The sequence below is a fragment of the Notothenia rossii genome (genome assembly GCF_949606895.1).
Source record: "Notothenia rossii genome assembly, chromosome: 6".
NCBI lineage: Eukaryota > Metazoa > Chordata > Actinopteri > Perciformes > Nototheniidae > Notothenia > Notothenia rossii.
Window position 1 is genome coordinate 76,309,230 of NC_136909.1, and position 19,330 is coordinate 76,328,559.

The window sequence follows — 19,330 nt, forward strand, 5'->3', positions numbered from 1 at the left end:
TGCACAGAAAATGTGTTCAGTTTTTGGCTATGAACCACAGTGTGTGAAACCATGTAGTTTAAATCTGTTTCCACTTCCATTGTGAGCCCCAGATGTGTTCAAGCTGCATGGATCTGCTGCACACAATAACAGCGGACCTTGAAAGATGGTTGCACGCCAGCCAGTCCATAAAAAGAAAAAAAACACACCTCCCAAATCACTCCTTCCCACCTCCTCACAAAACGTTGCCAGTTCGAAAAGTGGTGGCTGCTGCAGGAAGGGAGGAGTTCACCACTTTTTCTTTTTCAAAGTCGCCTATCTGTCGAGAGGAGTCAGCAGAGCCGAGTGAAGTTAATTGGTTCCCCCAGGCGTTGTTTTTTTTCTTCCAAATTCAACTTTTCATGCCGTCTGCTACACCTGCCTGCCAATGGGCGCGGCTGGGACCTATGCCCAAGTCTCTGTTTTGACTTGCCTGGGAAAGTTGAGCTAAAAGGCACAAAGGGACCGAGGATCGAGAAGGACATCCCACCCGCGTGTCAACTTGGTATAAACACATTATCTATCCCGTGGACGCGAACAGTCGCTCCATCTTGAGAGGAACCCGGATTTGATTGTTTGTTTCTCGAGTTGGCTGAAGGTATGGATTTCACACTGGACTATCCTGGAGACTTTTTTTTTATATAAAAAAAAGTTGTTGATGGTGTGGGGGTTTCTTCCCACCTGGCTGTTGCATCTCTGCTCTAACTAACTGCACTCTGGGACTTTGGTGATGGGCTGTCGAGCTACTTTTTTGGCTTTATAGTTATTTGAGTTGTTGGATGGATTTGCGCAAAGTCCCATAAAGAAAGCTACAAATACTTCATAGGTTTTCTGTTAAGCTGTAGGGAGTTTACAGGATCCCTTTTCTTCCTGTGGTATAGAATCAGTCTGTTATAGTGATCTCAGGATACTTTTACATTTATTTTTGCTGTGCTATTTACATCCCTCTAAAAATATATGCCAGGAACTGACCTGGCTGCAACACCAGCTTCACCAAGCTTTTATATTTGCTGACCAGATTACTTTCAGGATATACAATAATAAATGTGTTTATGGTAAGAAGTAGGCCTAAGTGTTTTTGACACATGTTGTTTTTATCCACTTTCACTTATGTTTTGCTTTTCTCTGCGAGGGAAGAAACTTTAAGTTTTTCGCGATTGTTGAACTTTGTACATTGTGGTGATTCAGGATTTGAAGAAAATGGAAAAAAGCCATTCTTCTGATTATTTAAGTTTTTTTAAATTTGAAAAAGTGAGGTTAGATGGTGCAGTAAATAGAGCACATGCTGTCAAATGTCCCTGGCTGGCAGGGTGTGGTGAGAGGATGATCTTTCAGAGCTGTGCAGTGATTCACCGGACCCCTTTGTCCTGTTGTTAGTCTTCAAAGACACAAAGTGAATCCGATTGAAATCTATTGAAATGTATAGACGATGCTTTATAGCTCCTTGATCCTTCATTGTGATAATGCACTATTCAAAGTTAAACAACACTTTTAAAATACTGTATAGATGACGTTGTGTACCTGATCTATTGTACGCCTACTACGGAATTCATGTTTTAAGATCAGTCAAATCAGAATGTTTAAAGGAAAACTTTGTCTTATTAGATTGTGGTTTCTAAAATATGATCATGTGACATTTTTCTGTCTCCAGTGGAAAGACATTTCCAATTAATGCAGTAAACATTCAACTCAAGCAGCCTGGTCTTGAACCCAAATCATTCCTAGAATAACGTTTTCCTTTCCCCATCAGATGTTTGCTAAATATCCTTTAAACCACAGTGAAGAAATGAACAGACTTTTATTGACAGTTGGCAGAGAACATGCATGACAGTGGTCAACATTTTATCATCTCACCAGATAAAATGGGATGGACGAGTTAACAAGACAGATCGACTTCTCAGGAGGCTTGTCAGGAGAAAGGGGTGAGATTTCTGAATTTATTTCTGAAGTTTTTGAAACAAGTCCACCGGAAAAACACAAGGTAAAGGGTTGGTTAATCAAAATCACAAAAGAAAGAAAGAAAAGAATGCCACACCTGTAGCTTCAGATGTAAGCAGACATTTGGGGTTTTATTTACAGAGTTTAGAAACGCCACACAACTTCTCTGGCCACGCAAACAAAATGGAAACTTTTCCATAAACAACACGGTTTATACAAATAAAATGATACAATATTAAAGTTCAAAGACAGATTGGCAATGTGTTACTCTGCCTCTAAAGGCCAAAACCCTCTGCACTTTCTTGGGTGATGCTTTTGTCTTTCTTTTTTAGGTGGCTTACTATCACTAACAAAATGGCATGCCTTGCCTGGTGTCAGTTTCCATTTCTGATCCTTGCTCTCAGGGTGTAAGTCATCCTCTGGGTTTTCCTAAAGTTATAACTGGCTCCTCTTGGCCTAATGACTTTTGACACAGAGGGGTATGGTGAAGCCAAGAAAATGCTTGATTATATGTCTGACTCAGAGAAACTCAGAGAAACATATAATCACCCATCCTGGTGTCCCCATGTTCTTCTCCTGTTTTATGTCATTTCTAAAAGAAGGTTAGTTAAGTTTGAACATGTGTCACTTTTCAAACCAGTTGGTACAAAGTACTTAAAAAAAGAATTTGAAGGTCAGAGGTAAAAGGCGGCGATATGACAATAATTTGGTTTGGACACAATATACAAAGTTGATAGATCATTTAAAAGAAAGCCAAAACAAGTCAATTTAATTTTCACTTTTATGGCCCGATTTGGCTTCACTGACTTTGGTGAGTGTTTCAAAGTCGAGGAGCAACAGAACAGAAGCAAAAGCATGATCATCTGTAGTGTTTAACCTTGACTCTGAAACACACACAAGTCCCTAAAAGGAAGGATTCAAAGGAAGAGGAGTGGGCGGACAGGAGCTAGGCAGCATGAAATTGTATTGGAATTGACATTATGTGCAACCGTTAAAACTCAACATGCTGAGAACAAGACGCCTCCTAGTGGACTGAAGGTGTTATTCGTACCCATTTCGTTATAAACATGACATGATTAGCACACATTTTATTTGTTGAATTTGAGGCCTTTTGTTTATATGTTGTCAATGATTTAACTGCCTTCTGAGAGGAAGGGAACAAACATATACACTAATAAAAAGTTAAGTTTAGGATAGTGACCTTTAAAATAGTATCTCAGCACAAAGACCAACTTACTGGAGATGTTCCAGGACATTCTTTAAAACTGTTGAGCTGTTGCTCCATGTCTTGTGATAAAAAATTAACCATCTACATGACAGCGGAGCAAGATAAAGCCTTACGTTCTGAGGAAAAGGGACGTTTTTTCTTTTTGGTTAAAGTAAAAACATCCTTTGACCCCCCCCCCCCAGAAAAGTCTGATACATCAGACAATTTTACTGTTACAGACACTGTGATTAATGAGTTATTGTCAAGAGAATGTATTAAGTCATCCAAATGAACCTGAAATGTAATATGACAGACTATTCTTTCAAAACAGAAAAACGTTATTAAATACATTCAGAAACATCGGTACCGCTTTTTAATTAGCATTTTTTATAAAAGCTTGATAAGAATCAGAATCCAGTTTATTAGTAGGTGTTCACTTACAAGGGATTTTACAGAAACAGAAATAAAGAATACGGAAACATGATACAAAACTTTGAAATTAGTATTTCAAATTAAATAAATACAAGGAGATTTTTGAAATAGAAAAGGGCAATTCATGAATGTGCAAACACATTTTTCTGGTGTTTTACAAAGTTAAGAGAAGTAAGAATACAAATCTTGAAAAATATGCGATGAAAGACTTTTAAATGGATAATAAATTATATACGGGACTAATGCTTTATTTCATAGTTATAGACCATTGATAGGAGGATTTTTTTAGGTTGCGCTGTTACTGAAAATCTGTCTGGTGAGTCATTCACAGTCAAGGTTACTTTAGGCCAGGAAGGTCTCACTTTCTCATAATCCATCAAGTCTGCAGTAATACCTAGTTAGTAAGTCATTACTACTAGGCTTTATCACTGTTGTTGAGTAAGGGTTCTTATAAGGATTATATTATTCACTTTTTAAGCATTTTCTTTTTTAAATATGTAAATAACTGAATAAAACTGAGTGTTATCCTATAGTTTAGAGGTTGAATTATCCAAAGCAACTGTCCTGCTGTATGAGGCTAAACACCAATATTAATGGCCTTTACTAATATATTTAGCACTCTTAAGGAAAGATGTGTTACCTTTTTTTTTTAAAGCTGTTAGTAATTATGTTATACTCTATTAGAAGAAGTTATTTAAAGTTGAACTATAGCGCAACAAGGCGGTAAATCCGTCAGCACCGTCATCATATGAGTATCATCATATCAATCGAAGGCACATTAGTTAACCTCCAGAGGCGTTAAACTCGTCACCATGCCAGTCACTCAACACCCGCCCACTAGGTTACTGCTGATAACTCTCTCTATACAGAAATAATGTCTAATTTCTCTCATGTGCTCAGTTGTGACAGAAACAGTAACCTCAACCACCAGACTGTCTTCTCTGCCACCAAGTGAGTCTCTCTTTCTTCCAGTCATGCTTGCCTTGATGATAAACTTAACACATAATACTATAATTATAGCCCAGCATTTCTGAAGGAATTACCCGTTGAGTAACAGCTTCCTCATGTTTTGCTTTGTGTCTTCTCGTTGCTAGAGGGAATCAGCGGATCAAATCACAGGAATATGTCCAGCGGTGCTGGAGGGCTGGGCTTGGAGAAGAATGTCTTAACCCAGAACAGCAGTGGAACTTATTTCTCCTCATGTGAGAGCAAATTTCCACTCATGGTTTAAAACTGGGAAGTTGTGGGTTTTGTCTTGGGACACATTTTGAGAAGCTGAATGTTTTTATTTTGTTTCCCCAGCAAAAAGAAAGAGAAGTACTCATTTAGATTTGTTTCATATCACTTTCCGTTGTTTTACATTTTAATTATGTTTTCAAGCACTAAAGATCTTTCAAATAAATTACACTACCCGACGGTATGTAAATAATTAGCTAATTAACCAAAAACTACACTGACGGAAGATTAAATATGATTAAGGGAAAGTTTTAATGATTAGTTTGGTCAGTTTGAATGCAAAAGTATGGAAAACAAGAAATGAGACCAGCTTGTCAAATGTAATTTCCATTTTTTCATTATTATCATTATTATTTTTTATTAATTACATTTTTGTTTTTTTAATTATTATTTTTCTTTTTTTCTTTGTATTATTTCATTATTATTATTATTTTATTATTATTATTATATATTCTTTAAATGTTGTGTTAGATTTTCCAATAGTTAGACATAAACCCATCAATCATTTAAAAAGGAAATTATGATTTAAATTTTTTTCTAGAGGTTAGTATAAAGTTAGTATAAAATACATACGGATAGAACAGTTACCCATAATAAATCAACAACTAAATAGTTTGATATATGGATCAGTGCTTCCGGTCCAGATGAGATTTTCTATGCAAATCAGAATCAAGTTGTTTCAGACAAACAAGTGTCTACTAGATCTTTCCGGGAAATTCCTATGAGAGTGTTAGCAAATAACAGTGCAATTTGATCTCGTGGCACGGGGTATACATAGCATGGTCCCTTTTATGACCCTGTCTTGTCTAAGCATGTGAACTTTCTTACATCTGATTTAATACCTAGACTTCAAGTGCAACACTTATAATTAGACACCCCTATAATCATTTACCACTCTTTTAAACTACTGCAGTGTTAGTTAGTTTAATGCGCAATCCATCATATCGCATTTTAGGTTTCTTTTATACTTGGAAGGCGCACATATGTCATTACTCTTAAATAAACAAGTAGAGATGTATTGTAACATGTTTGAGCAAATTGCTTTTCTCTGCCTGTGGTCTTTGGAAGGTAGGTAGAAGAATTAAAAAAACAGAGAACAAAACTAAAATAGTCGAAAAAAGCTTTGTTTTGTTTGAGAACATTGGTAAAGTCCCTTCAGATACAGTATAGGGCAGTACAAGAGAAATATTTCCCTCTGGCATGTATTGGAGTTGGAAAAGATGCTAAGTAAAAAAAATAGCATTAAAGGGGAATTCTCATGTCAAACACAAGTATGTAAAAGCACTTAAAATCCTAACCCTTCATGACTCAGGCACATTCCTGTCCTGTGGAGGTGATTCAGTTTCAGGAAAAATAAAAATAGCTTGTATGCCTCATCCCTGCAGCCTCTGGAGGAGTGAACGCCAGCAGCTTCAGCTCCTCCTCGGGAGTTTACCTCGGGGGAGACTCCTCGGGAGGTGATGGAGGAGGGATCTTCATAGACGGAGAGGGGTATGGAAGAAGAGGAGGAGGAGGAGGAGGAGGAGGAGGAGGAGGAGGAGGAGGAGGAGGAGGGGGGGGAGGGGGAGGAACTGGAGGAGGTGGAGGAGGTGGAGGCAGAGGCGGCAGTTATCTCGTGAGCTCGGTGTCAAAGGTCAGGTCGAGCTCGTCTGGCGGTACCAGGAGAACTGCAGGCTCATCAGGAGGCCTGTCGCCATCTTCCCGGGAGAGGAAGGTCACATCCAGCCGCTCAGGAGGCTATGATGGTGAGATCCTGTTAATAGAACAAGCTTGGCATTGGGGGTGTCTGAAACAGAAGTTTTAAGGAAACTGAGGTACACGAGGGCGCTGTTAATATCTCTGCTGCCATTGTGTTTGCTTGTAGGAAGTTCCAGCGCTAATTCCTCCCCAGAGTTTGCACGCAAAGATTATGGAGTCTATTGTAAGTGAATGGGATTATATACTTTCTTATAACAGTATTTTTCCAGCTTCATCCTCTTGGCGTGTCTGTGTGTGTGTGTGTGTGTGTGTTTATGTTTTTTGTCCCCTTCTTCTGTGTGTTTTCTCTCCAGGCTCCAGCACCCAAAGAGGGAGGAGCGAAAGCAGAGGTATTTAATAATAGTTTTATTTCTTCCCTCCTCTTCCCTTCATTATTTTCTGGACCATCTGACTCTGAATTGTTCTGGCTTACTGTTTTATTGAATCAGGATTCCTTTGTCCATTGTGTGTGTGTGTGTGATTTTTTTTCCAGAAAGCGAGATCAGAGCCAGATTACAGAGCGCCTCTCCCAGTGCCAGCAGATGTAAGACCACTTGAGACACATTCATCTATTCACTGTTCGTTATGCAATCCCTCATAAAACAACAGAACATCTTTATTTGATGCGCTCTAAGCAGCACATGGGTAGTGAAAAACTTTTACTGCAGTTTCTCAGAACAGAATTTTTTTCTGGGTTACGTTCCTGTCAAATGCTTTGGCTCAACACAGGATCTCACGACCCTTCACCTTTATCTCCATGAAATATCAATTAGTAACACATCTGCCCTTCCCTCAGATAATGTACAATACAGAAGCACAAAGAAAAGAGTTAGATTTAAACAAGGAGGATCATGGGTTTGTTTGCATTGTGTTCATGTGGGGAAGAAGTCATAGCGCAGATTTGTGGTGGCAACAATGGCACACATGAGTCACTGTTTGCAGTACCGCCCGTTTGAGGCTAAACCGAGGAGAGTGAGAAATCTACAGACGCTGATCGCTCCCCCTGCTGACATAAATTCATAATGCGATCTTTTAATCCACAGTTTTTAACGTTTAGTGATTCAGTGACACCTTCATTCAACACATGTCAGCCCCCTGGGAATTAAATAGTAATGTACATTTCGTACAATATTTGTAAAGTCCATTTGATTCTCCTTTATACTTCGAGTTCACTACTTCTCAATGGGAAATATTAATTGATTGGCGAACAACAATTACTCTTAAACTCTTAGAAACACACAGGATTCCCCCTACGTGATGCCTTTTACACAAAAACTACCCAGCAGTAACCATATAAAAAGTAAACTTCCACTACACTACAAAAGGTACGATATAAAATGTATTGCATCCGTTATAATAAACCATTAATCAAATCACTCTAACACATACTTGCCAACCCTCCCGATTTTCGCGGGAGACTCCCGATTTCATAGCCCACTCCCGGTTTCCTCCCGGGGTCATATCTCTCCCGCATTTCTCCCTAATTCTGACTAAATGAGATTTACACACGACTGTTTCCACTCGGACTTTAATACAGCTACACCATTGTTTGGTTTCCATGGTAGCGCGTCTCTTTAGTAGCATGTGCAACTAGATAGTCACAGAAAAACAGAACAAGAATCGACAACTCGACCCTCTGCTCACTCATTTCCTGGTCCAGCCCACACATAGAATATGCTCCATCAACGATGGTGCTACAGGCCGCAAGGCATTGCACTCAGAACTATAACAAGCATGTTAATGTTAATCTAACAGCTCCGTCCATTCACTAGCACCCCCCCCACACCCACATATAGGTAGTAAAAGTAAAAAATGGGGTCTAAGAACTGCTTTTAGTGGTAGAGGTAACACATATTGCATTGTTCATTTTTGTATTCGATACATTTCAGTATAATTATTAAGAGTTATCAGACAGAGAGATATCTAGTACATTTGAATTCTATATGAACTGTACTAATAAATCACAATTAAGGTTATTTTCTTAATCTATTTAGTCAAATGGACAAGAAAGCTGAGAGATTGTTTTGTTGATATATTGTTTTTGCACAAGGCAGAGTGCAGTAGGCCATCTGTATTTTAAGTTATTATTTAGGTTTTATGGCAATGTTTTTCAGGTGTAAAATAATCGTAAAATGCTAAACATGAACACATTACAAACAAACTCAATATCTTTTACAGTCTCCTGTCCACCCTAAACAAATGTTTTTCTCAATTATACTGCATACAGGGCGATATGTTTGTCCAGTTCATGTAATTAAATAAAAAGTGCAATGTTTCATCATCACATTTTTAACTTTGACCAAATTAAGGTTGGCCAACTTGAGTAAGTATGCATTCCAACTCTGACTTTTAAAGATTTAACTAGAGTAATGCTCTAGAATGTATTGCTTGGAGATACTGTAATGCAGTATTATATTTGTAATAACATTGTTTGTTTTGGTTGTGGTTTACAGGGACGGAGCTGGACGACGTGAAGAAGCTTCTGAAGGGGCGCTCCTGCAGCGTCAGCCCCACTCGCTCCAACGCCTCCATCACCCTGCCGGTCCCTAAAAAGGCCAGCGTGGAAACCAAGACTATCTCAGTGGCCTCTCAGTCGGGTAAACACCCTTACACTCTTACAAGCATCACAAACATGCGCATAGTTAACATGCACAGACACCTTGTCTCCTTCCCAATCTGACCTCAGTGTGTGCCTGTACTGTGTTAGAAAGTGACAGCTCCTTAAGATAAATGCATTCCGAAGACAGACATTTAACACTTAAGAGGTTACTGTATATTTCCAGTATACTTATTCTCTGCTGCACAATAAAAAAAGAAATACAGTATCCTTTTTTCACATTTCAAATAACACTCAGGTATGGTTGGATGATAATACAGTAAGCTCCTGGTCACAGACAATTCCCTGAGATTTGTCCTGGGACCCGAGGAAAAAAGTGTCTTCCAATTTCTATTTTTTTTTCTTTTTTTTGTGGTTTCCTACCTATTTAGGGTTAAAAAAACATCTTGCAATTTAGACTTTTTTTATTTTATTTTTAAATGTTACAGTATGTCCACTGTAGAGGCCGTCGGGACCATATTAGTTTGAAAAGACAGCCAAAAGGAACAGATAGACTATGTAACGTATTATGGTTATAGAGTGGTATTAATACAATAATACATTCAGCTTTATTTAAAACATGAATAAGTAATTGATCTGAACATTGCTGTTTATTTGGCCACTAAAAAACTAATTTGGTTTTTGGTGAATCTTTCCAGATCTTCAAAGGCTTTGTAGTCGATGTACTGAGAAAAGTACCTTATTAACTCCAGTCGGCACGGGCTGTAGGGTCATCTTGACTAGTTTTATGGATGTGGTCTCCATTTGACCAAGCTCGTAGAAACAAAGCTTTCATTCCTGAGGCAATTCTCATTTTTCATGGCTCCACTTAAAATAAAAACAACAATAAGACATACGTGCTACTCTTGGCCCACAGAGGGACGTGTCTTTCCCGCTCGTCCCTGTCTCTCTGTCTGTATCTGTGCGCTCATGGAGCCTCCTGCATCTTCCCACCCCCCCTTCCTCTTGACCCTCTTCTATCCCAGGTGTGAAATCCTCATCTCTCTCATCATCTGAGAGCTCAAAATCTGACTCTCCCTGAACTATCTGGTACAGAAAATGTCTGCTTCAGTTCCGTCTCCTGCAACAATATTGAGTCATGAAGTCTATGAAGACGGTCCTGACGTCCACTAGAATGGACATTTATAAAAGAGCTTTAATTTGAAAACTTGAATTATTTCATTGCTTTCAGAACTAATTATATAGTTCCTCACATGTTAATAAACAAGAACATATATGATTTTACAATTATTCAACAATACTTGACTTCTCCTCCTGCTTCTATAGAATTTTGTTTTTGGTATGCCAGCCATTTTGGATGAAAAGAAAGAGGAACTTCCCAGCATGCAATTTTAACCAATGACATATCACTGGAAAGACCAGGATGTCCTCTGTACAGTACATCAGGGATTGATAGAGTAGCTCAAAAGAGTAAAAGGAGATCCATGTTGACAAAATGTCCACTATAGTGGAAATTTTTCAATGGGCTGGGTCCCAGGAGGATACGTTGGAGCTAGACACACAGACTTTGTAGTTAAACTCTTTTTGTTTGGTTGTTATTTTTATCTCTTTGTAGTCGTTTTGTGTTTTTAGTTCTTTCTAGGTCAGTTTTCGTTTTTTTTTTGTGAGTCTCTTTGTGTTGTTTTGTAGCTTTTTTGCATTTCTTTGTGGTTATATTGAGTATGTTTCTCTTTGAGCACCACTGTATGTGAAAGACATTGGGACACTTAGTCTCTGTGGGCAGTAGGCCTCTCATTGAAGTCAAAGTCAACTTTAATGTCAATCTTTCCGTTTGTGTGTACAGACAGAGAGATCAAAATACTGTTTCGCACAATCCAGAGGAGTAAAAAAATACAAATATATTAAAAAATATCTATAAAAACATGTATATATATATATATATATATATATATACATATACACATACATAATCAACATAAATATGCACTGATTAAATGGATTGAACCATCCATGCACACTAGCAAAATATGAATGCATTTATTATTCAGGAAAAAAGAGATGCTTTTTCTTAATGTTTGTCATTTCTTTTTGTCTCTTTCCAGCAGGTTCAACTTCCTTTGGCTCTGGTGTTAGATCAACCGGGTTCCACACCATTGATACATCAGGCTTTTATGACGCCGGTCTGACATCCGGGCGGGTTGATACTGGTGTAAACTCAAGCCAGTATGATGTCACCGTGACATCAGACCACTATGATACTGGTGTGAAATCTGTCCCGTATGCTGTTGGTTTAAAATCAGGTCCGTTTGATACTGGTGTGAAGTCATCACAGTACGACATGAGTTTGAAATCAGGGCAGTATGATACCGGCATAAGATCAGCCCAGTATGATACCGGCATAAGATCAGCCCAATATGATACTAGTGTGAGATCAGCCCAGTATGATACTAGTGTGAGATCAGGCCAGTATGATGGTAGTCTGAGATCAGGCCAGTATGATACTAGTGTGAGATCAGGCCAGTATGACACACTGGACGCCACACTTCCTACTTTCTCCTGGTCCACCACCACGCTGCCCTCCGCCTCCACCACGGTGATGGCTGCCAACACCAGCAGCTACGCCTACCAGGCCGGGAACAACAACATGGCTGGAGGAACGGCTCCAGTTGGTCTCACCTCCCCCTCCTCCCTCTCCGGTAAGACTTAACATAGAGTGAATATTACCCGTTACCTGCAGGTGAAGTATGGACCCATCTGTAGGTAGTAATGGATGTTTTGCGTATGTTTTTTCTCTCTGTGGTGCCTTATTAAAGACGACGTACAGTAAGTGAGAGAGATTTTCCTGTGTAGCATTTTCCGGGGATCGATTTTCTAAGTCTGATCTAAATAGTTTCCCCCTGTGCTTATGATGTCAAACAGGTGAGAAAAAGGTTATGCCAGCCTACTCTCTGCATTCCTTTGAAAAAATGACATGTGTGAAACAACCGGGAAAAAAAGTCTTTCCAAGTAAAAATATTTCTTTTTCTGCCAGGAACATTTTTCTAAGTGTGTTATTTTTTCCACCTGTTAAACATGAATATCTTTACTTCTTAGAAAATGAAAGAGCTATAGTATTTGGAGATGATTACAAAAGAGCAAACTAAAAGATGTTCCTGTGCTACTTTTTCAGTTTGTTTTGTTGTAAGCAATTGCGTTTTTGATTATCCCTGTGCGTCCTGTGAGCAAGTGTGTGTTTTTATAATGAGTTTATGTTACCTAATCAACTTAAACCATTTGTATCTGTTTAGTTTACGGCTTCCAGAATAACCTGGCTCCCGCCTCTTCCACTGTGCTCACCACCAGTGGAGGAAACGTGACTACTAACCTAGGAGGTACGGCAGCATGTTATCTGACAGTGTTCTTTATTTAAAAATAATATAAAATAGCACATTTCTTATCAGAGTTTTTATCTGTTGGGTGTTTATTTTTTAAAGGTTATGGCGTTCAGAAGAATTTGTCAAGTGGTGGGGGAGTCACCAGCACTGGAGTCTCTGCAAGTAAGTCCACAATACTTTTATAAATCAAATCTAACAATTCTGAATCCTCAATTAATCCTGACTTTCTTTCGTTGCCAGCCACTAGAACCACAGTTGATGATTCCTATAAGAGAGACTATAAGTTCCTGATCTCTGACAAGGAGAACGTGGCGGTCAAGAGAGACGTTGACATGCTGATCATGGCTAAAGACAGCGGGAAGCAGTTCACCACCAGCAGTGTTCAGATGAGTGGAGGTGAGACTGCTACATCCTGCTGGAGAAACACTGGTTTCTTTCAAAACTTAACAAGGTTTCTCAACTTTTCTTGGACCAATTTTGGATCCTTAAATTCCTGATGACCACAGCGTGTTGTGGCGCATACACCCATCATATTTTAAACAATAGCACACCATGGTGCATTCCTGCTTTCTGGTCATTTTGAGGCAAGTAATGGACATAAAGTGTTTTGTCTGTTTCTAAATGAAAAAGCCTAATCAACCTTAACTGAATTTCCGCCTCACTGGGAAAGACTTTGCATTAGTGAGATTTCCATAGCATCACCAATATTCAGTTTCTTATCTTTTCAGGGTCGCTGTCAGGAGATTCAATGAAGAAAGAGAAGCTTATTTCAAGCTACGTTGAGACGGCGCCACTGAAGACAGAGAGTGGCAACTCTTACTGTGAGTGGTAATCAAAAACGTAAACTTAAAAACGTAAAAATAAACTTGAATTATTAATAAAGAAATGAATATATGATGTTTATTTATCCCTACGTCAGATGGGTCATCTGGGACATCTGGAGTTGTGATGAAAGACAAATCAACCTATGCAGGTATTTTTGATTGCATGTATGATGATATTTATATTAATGATGAATATGTTGGTATTTAAGGACTCCTTCTATTTATTACTGAACACATTGAGAGTGTTTTATTAATAGTAATATACATTTATTAGATATAATGTATAGGTAAGCTGAACCAGTTAAAAGTGTTTTACATACTATTACAGCTTCACATTTCACAGCGTTCTTCAACAGTGAATTGTTCAAATTGTAGGTGATGTACGGGCACACAAATGAGTAGGAATAAAGTAAATCAACTAAAAATGACATCTGTGTTCAGAGATCGACCGGGACAGCGGGATCTTCGGAGGCGGAGGAGGATTCTGCTGCTGCTCGGACGCGTGTTGCTCCTGGTGGAAATGGCTGCTGGGTCTTCTCCTCCTCTCCCTGCTCCTGCTGGGACTCTTGTTTGGGCTCATTGCACTGGGTAAGGCTGTTGTTCAACATAATGAGATTTTAATCGGGGACAATAAAAATTTCCCCAAAGTTAAAGCATTTAGAACAACAGGATACTCTGTGGAGCAGCTTGGCAGTTTAAACCAATAAAAAGTGTGTTTTAGCTTTAGGATACTGAGCGTTTCTTCACAGCGCTTTCACTGTGCTGCTTAGACACTGAATGTAATTCAATCCCCTCCCTGGAAATTTGACCTTTAGACCATAAAGTGGGTCTGGCTTTCATTGTCAGTGAAGCAGCTCCAGCAAATGGTTGCTTGATGACATCAGAGGCTCCAGTTTGTATTCCTGCAGCAGGAGAGTTGTTGATGAGGATTTTTCCTGTAGAGAAATGTGCTAAAGAAAGAGAACCTGAAATCTGATCCTGTAGAGTACATACAGTATATATACTGTCTACAGGGGAAGTATGTATTATTGTCAGAAAGTGCATCACGTTGAACTGATCTGTTAAAGGTAGATACAAAACATTTTTAAGGTTAGATATTTTCAGAGACATAAATCACATAATCATTTCAATTTGACTTGAAAAGTTATTCACTTTCTTTTATATTTTTTATTTGATACATTGTGTTTAGGAGTCAGTCAATGTCCCCATTTATTAATTAAGTTTATTTTTAGGAGTTAACTTTTAATAAGTATAATGTTATGCTTTTAATAATTGTATTATCATTTTTTATTATAATTATTATGCGAATACAATTTTCAATAAATGCCGACCCAAGGGCTTTGTGGGAGAGACGGTGTAACCTGTGGGAAAGAGAGAATCATTTCCCTTCACTAATGAAACCTCACCAAATTTGAATCCTTTTCTCAGCTGAGGACGTGAGAAAGCTGAAGAGTCGAGTGGGTACGCTGGAATCGGAGTCCTCCGCTCGTACCAGCCGGCTGTCAGGAACTTCAAATAACATCAACAACTTCGGAGCCGCTGCAGGAGCGGCTGGAGCGGCAGCTGGGGCTGGTGTTGCTGGAGGTGGTGTAGGTGGAGGTGGTGGTACCTCCCACACCGACAACACGCTATATATGGGCGCTGGAGGTGGAGGGGGAAGTGCAGGATCCAAAACACAAATCGGTGTTGCAACTGGTGCTAGCGACTCTACTGGTGGAGGTGGAAACGGCTTTGACCTCAGCATTGGTGCTGGTTCTGCTGGAGCCGGTGGAACGACTGGGGCAAGTGCTGGAGGTGGCGGTACCAGCGTCAGTGGCAGAGGTGGCGGTACTGGTGGCGGTACTGGTGGCGGTACTGGTGGCGGTACTGGTGGTGGTTTCAGTGGCGGTGCTGGTGGTTCTGGTACCCGTCTCGGTGGTGGAAGTTCTTCTGGAACCTCTTTCAGTGGCTCTTCTGGTAGTTCTGGTACCGTTCTAAGTGGCTCTGCCGGCAGCACTGGTTCTGATTTCAGTGGCGGTGCCGGCGGTTCTGCTGGTACCGGCCACAGTGGCGGTGCTGCCTTCGGGACCGGAGTGAGCGGAGGACACATGGATGCTGCTTCGGTGCAGATCATGGTCCAGAGGATGTTAAGAACTGAAATGCATTCCCAGTCATACAGAGGTACTGCACATATATTGTGACAACTATTAAACACACACACACACACACACACACACACACACACACACACACACACACACACACACACACACACACACACACACACACACACACACACACACACACACACACACACACACACACACACACACACACACACACACACACACACATGTTTATTGAACTGTTCTTTTCTGTTTCAGCTTTTCTAGTGTCATCAGTGCAGGGAGAGAGAGGACTGCCTGGACCTAAAGGTGACATTTAAACAAATATATATAAAATAATTTTTAAGATCACCAACATTATTTGTGTTTTAGCATGTGCATTTATTTTTTATTCTTTTTAAGGGACCCTGGAAATATATTACTTACAGCTACATATCTTTTTCAGATTTCTAATTCTGTAGTTATAATCAAATGTATATTTTACTTCACAGGAGATTCTGGTTTCCCTGGAATTCCAGGTGAGGAATGATGGCTAACTTTTCATTGAGTCTTTACCAGTGTTTTATATTTACTTTACTTTACTGACTATGACCTTTGACCTCAGGTGCTCCGGGCTCCATGGGACATGCAGGCCCTGAGGGTCAGAAAGGACAGAAAGGAGGTCAAGGTACAGAGAGCGCTTCAGCTCAAACAACATGATGCAAGTATGTTCTTTAGCTTAATAACAGTGAGACATTTTATCTGTAAATTGTCTGGTCAGGTGATCATGGGCTGGATGGGGCACCTGGCGTCAGGGGTCGCGAGGGCCAGTTGGGCCCCAGAGGTGATACAGGACCTGCAGGCTTTGGAGCGAAAGGTGAAAGAGGTAGGGCTCAGATTCCCAGCAGACAAATAACTTTAGTTTTTATAATACAGTAATAACAGCCAGTTTATCTTGAATGTGTCACGTCAGGATGTCTTGTTCTGTTGCAGGTTCTCCCGGGGAACCTGGGTCTGTCGGTCCTAAAGGTGAGATTATTGAATATTACTCAATGTTCCTTAGAAAAAAACATGTTTGTGTTTTGACATCAGAATACTATTGGTTTTATGTGCTGACACAAGGTACATCTGTAACAGTATGCACTGTGACAACCACCAGGTGGCAGCGTAGTCAGTCTGTGAATAAAGACTACAGTATCATTCACTGAAAGCAACAAGATATTCCTTCAGGTTGATATATAATATATATACAGTTGTTAAGATTACAAAAATCCCAGCCATTTTTTGTGAACGATGAATTCAAACTTATATTGAGTTTCTGCTACTTATACTGCTTGGAAAACAACAAATCACAACATTTTTAAGGCATAACAAATATTAAAATACACTACACTCACACACTTAAATGACAACACCACATTGCTTCAATAGCACACATCTTTTGCAGCAAAAAACATTATGTGTCCACCTCGTGGGTTTAACTCTCAACGTTTTCCTAAACTAGATTTTATTCTGCCGATCCATTTTTTCAGTTTTTAATAGGAAAAGTAACTAACTCAGACACACTGAAATCTTATCCTTCCCAGATTTACACTAATGTCTATGTCAATCCTTAATTCAATTGTCATTTTTACTCCTTAATTATCACATTTTCCAAATGCTATTATAATGTTGTTGTTTACCAGTGTTTTTACTTTCTAATAATTTTAAATCTATTTCCAAGGCTCAAGTGGAATTCCTGGTCTTCTTGGAGCACCAGGTCAGTTTTCCCTGTTATTCATTGATTACAACCACTCCAGAAAAACCAGCTGAGTTGTATATTATCTAAAATGTGTGATAATATTTTTAACAGTGCCTTATCTTAATTCCCGGCGTTTAAATTCGATTTCTTTTTTATATAGGTCAACCAGGTTCTCAGGGTTTCCGTGGCGAGACAGGACCACATGGGCCTAAAGGTCGGTCACACTGAAATACTTAGTTAATTTATTTCATTTATTATAATGTTACTCACAGTCACACTTCTCACTCTGCAGGAGATAGAGGGCTTGCTGGATTCCAGGGACTTAAAGGTTTGTTGTAACCACATCAGGCTTTTATATGACTATTGAGGTCAGATAATCTTTCTAACCGCAGTTTATTAATGTGAATTGTAGGTGACACTGGTGATACAGGCGCCAGAGGTGTGAAAGGTCAGTACAGCATAGCATATTGGAAGTCTTTATTGTTGTTTAGGCTGTGCTGTTTCCTAATCCAGTCGTCCCGTTCCTCAGGTGATGGTGGTATACCGGGTCTGCAGGGGCTGGCTGGAGAGAAAGGATCAACGGGTGAGTTACAGACCTCCGGCCTTAAATAATTATAAAAAATATGTAATGTAGGTAATTAGTGGTTTTATAAGGCGCGTTCATACCAAGTACTTTTCCCACAAAGGTTCGTGAGAACTCTTTAGTTCTGATGAACTAAGTACAGATCGCGTTCACACCGGAAATTAGTTCCTGGGGGTGGATTAGGCAAATTAAGCCGCTGACGTCACTTCTTCTTCTTCTGCTTTGGGTTTACTGGCAGGCCGCAAACAACTTCACTGCGTATACTGCCGCCCAAAATCCCCGGCCGGAAGTCCCCGGAGTTGGGGACTGACTTCAGTAGAAGCTGCTGGGACTCCCAGCAGCTTCTACTGAAGCCTTCAGAGTAAACGGCCAGAACACCGACACCTCCTCATCTCCACCGCTCCCATGTTTTATGTTGTGTTGTCATAAGTTAGTCTCTCTGCGTTTCTGCACTGGGCTAAGGCTAATGCTAATAATGCAATGCGAGGATAATAAAATGGCGGCTTCACAAAAGTCTTTGGGAGTTTGACGGGGCGTGGTTTGCATTACGCCCAGCCAATCCGACACAGGAACCTTTTTCTCCCACGAAAGTCCCTTCTCTCTAGCAGGGACTGAAAAGGGGGTCAAAAAAGGTTCTCTAGAACTAATTTAGTTCCTGGGACTTTTTGGTGTGAACGCAACTAAATCGTAGTTCTCAGGAACCTTTGTGGGATAAGTACTTGGTGTGAACGTGCCTAGAGGGCTATGTTTGTGTGTTTCTTGGCTGGAATAAGTTACTTCCTAAAGTCTCTGCAGGTCGCAGGCCACCGTTTTCACTTGTTCTCAATGACTTGCCTGAGTAAATAAAGGTTACATAAAATGTTTCCTTGCGAAACCCCTCAAATTGTTATCATTTATTTGAGTGTGACTTGAATATGAATTATGGTATTCATGAGTCTGATCATAACAAAATCAAATATCATACTAACAATATATTGTATATATTGAGATTTAACATTTGTTCAATGATATAGCATATTTATCTTTATCATTTTATAGAGCATGATATTAATAATGTAATGCAAACACCTTACAAAGGTGAGGCGGTAACAAGAGTATTTAAAACATCCTCCACCAGGGGGCAGCAGAGAGGTGTTTTCTGAAAAAGTTCAGATCAATTAAAACTTTTTTTTCAACCAGAGTAAAACTTATGTGCAGCAGATGCAATACAGAGTGAGAAGAGTGCAAATATATATAATCTAATCTTTAAAGCATATTGTAAATATACATAAAAGAAAGCTTATTTTAGTGTTCATTAAATACATGATATACACCTTTGATACTGGCTTTAAATCAACAGTATGTTTTCAGAGCAGCTTATGAATTTACATTCCATTAAACAATTGTTTTGCTTTTTTTGTTGGCTGGAGCTGATGGATCAAGAGATACAAAAAAAGTCAATAAATACACATGTCATGTACAACTGTTCAAAGTATTGTTACATAATATTGGTACACAACTAAACCATGTTGAGCTGAAACAAGACTTTTCTTTCACTTCTTGAACATTCTGTATTACACAAAAATTGTTTTCAGTACCTTCAAATCCTTAAATCATCTC

The 19,330-nt window shown here is 39.4% G+C and overlaps 1 protein-coding gene across 2 annotated transcripts in view; it reads left to right on the plus strand.

Moving 5' to 3' along the window:
* Positions 1 to 241: 241 nt before the first annotated feature.
* Positions 242 to 19,330, plus strand: part of col17a1b (collagen, type XVII, alpha 1b) — a 27,800-nt gene continuing 8,711 nt past the window's right edge. The window contains exons 1-27 of one of the 2 annotated variants that reach the window (XM_079689721.1): positions 242 to 616; positions 1,876 to 1,940; positions 4,496 to 4,546; positions 4,690 to 4,797; positions 6,217 to 6,576; positions 6,696 to 6,752; positions 6,883 to 6,918; positions 7,062 to 7,112; positions 9,022 to 9,165; positions 11,231 to 11,821; positions 12,413 to 12,496; positions 12,599 to 12,661; positions 12,740 to 12,895; positions 13,228 to 13,320; positions 13,419 to 13,472; positions 13,765 to 13,911; positions 14,752 to 15,483; positions 15,687 to 15,737; positions 15,920 to 15,946; positions 16,033 to 16,095; positions 16,189 to 16,293; positions 16,401 to 16,436; positions 17,131 to 17,166; positions 17,309 to 17,362; positions 17,441 to 17,476; positions 17,561 to 17,596; positions 17,678 to 17,731. In XM_079689721.1, the coding sequence (XP_079545847.1) occupies positions 1,886 to 1,940; positions 4,496 to 4,546; positions 4,690 to 4,797; positions 6,217 to 6,576; positions 6,696 to 6,752; positions 6,883 to 6,918; positions 7,062 to 7,112; positions 9,022 to 9,165; positions 11,231 to 11,821; positions 12,413 to 12,496; positions 12,599 to 12,661; positions 12,740 to 12,895; positions 13,228 to 13,320; positions 13,419 to 13,472; positions 13,765 to 13,911; positions 14,752 to 15,483; positions 15,687 to 15,737; positions 15,920 to 15,946; positions 16,033 to 16,095; positions 16,189 to 16,293; positions 16,401 to 16,436; positions 17,131 to 17,166; positions 17,309 to 17,362; positions 17,441 to 17,476; positions 17,561 to 17,596; positions 17,678 to 17,731 (3,280 nt within the window). In that variant the 5' untranslated portion in view covers positions 242 to 616; positions 1,876 to 1,885. Of the gene's footprint in view, positions 617 to 1,875; positions 1,941 to 4,495; positions 4,547 to 4,689; positions 4,798 to 6,216; positions 6,577 to 6,695; positions 6,753 to 6,882; positions 6,919 to 7,061; positions 7,113 to 9,021; positions 9,166 to 11,227; positions 11,822 to 12,412; positions 12,497 to 12,598; positions 12,662 to 12,739; positions 12,896 to 13,227; positions 13,321 to 13,418; positions 13,473 to 13,764; positions 13,912 to 14,751; positions 15,484 to 15,686; positions 15,738 to 15,919; positions 15,947 to 16,032; positions 16,096 to 16,188; positions 16,294 to 16,400; positions 16,437 to 17,130; positions 17,167 to 17,308; positions 17,363 to 17,440; positions 17,477 to 17,560; positions 17,597 to 17,677; positions 17,732 to 19,330 lie in introns of both variants that reach the window. The other variant, XM_079689720.1, reaches the window with a different exon arrangement.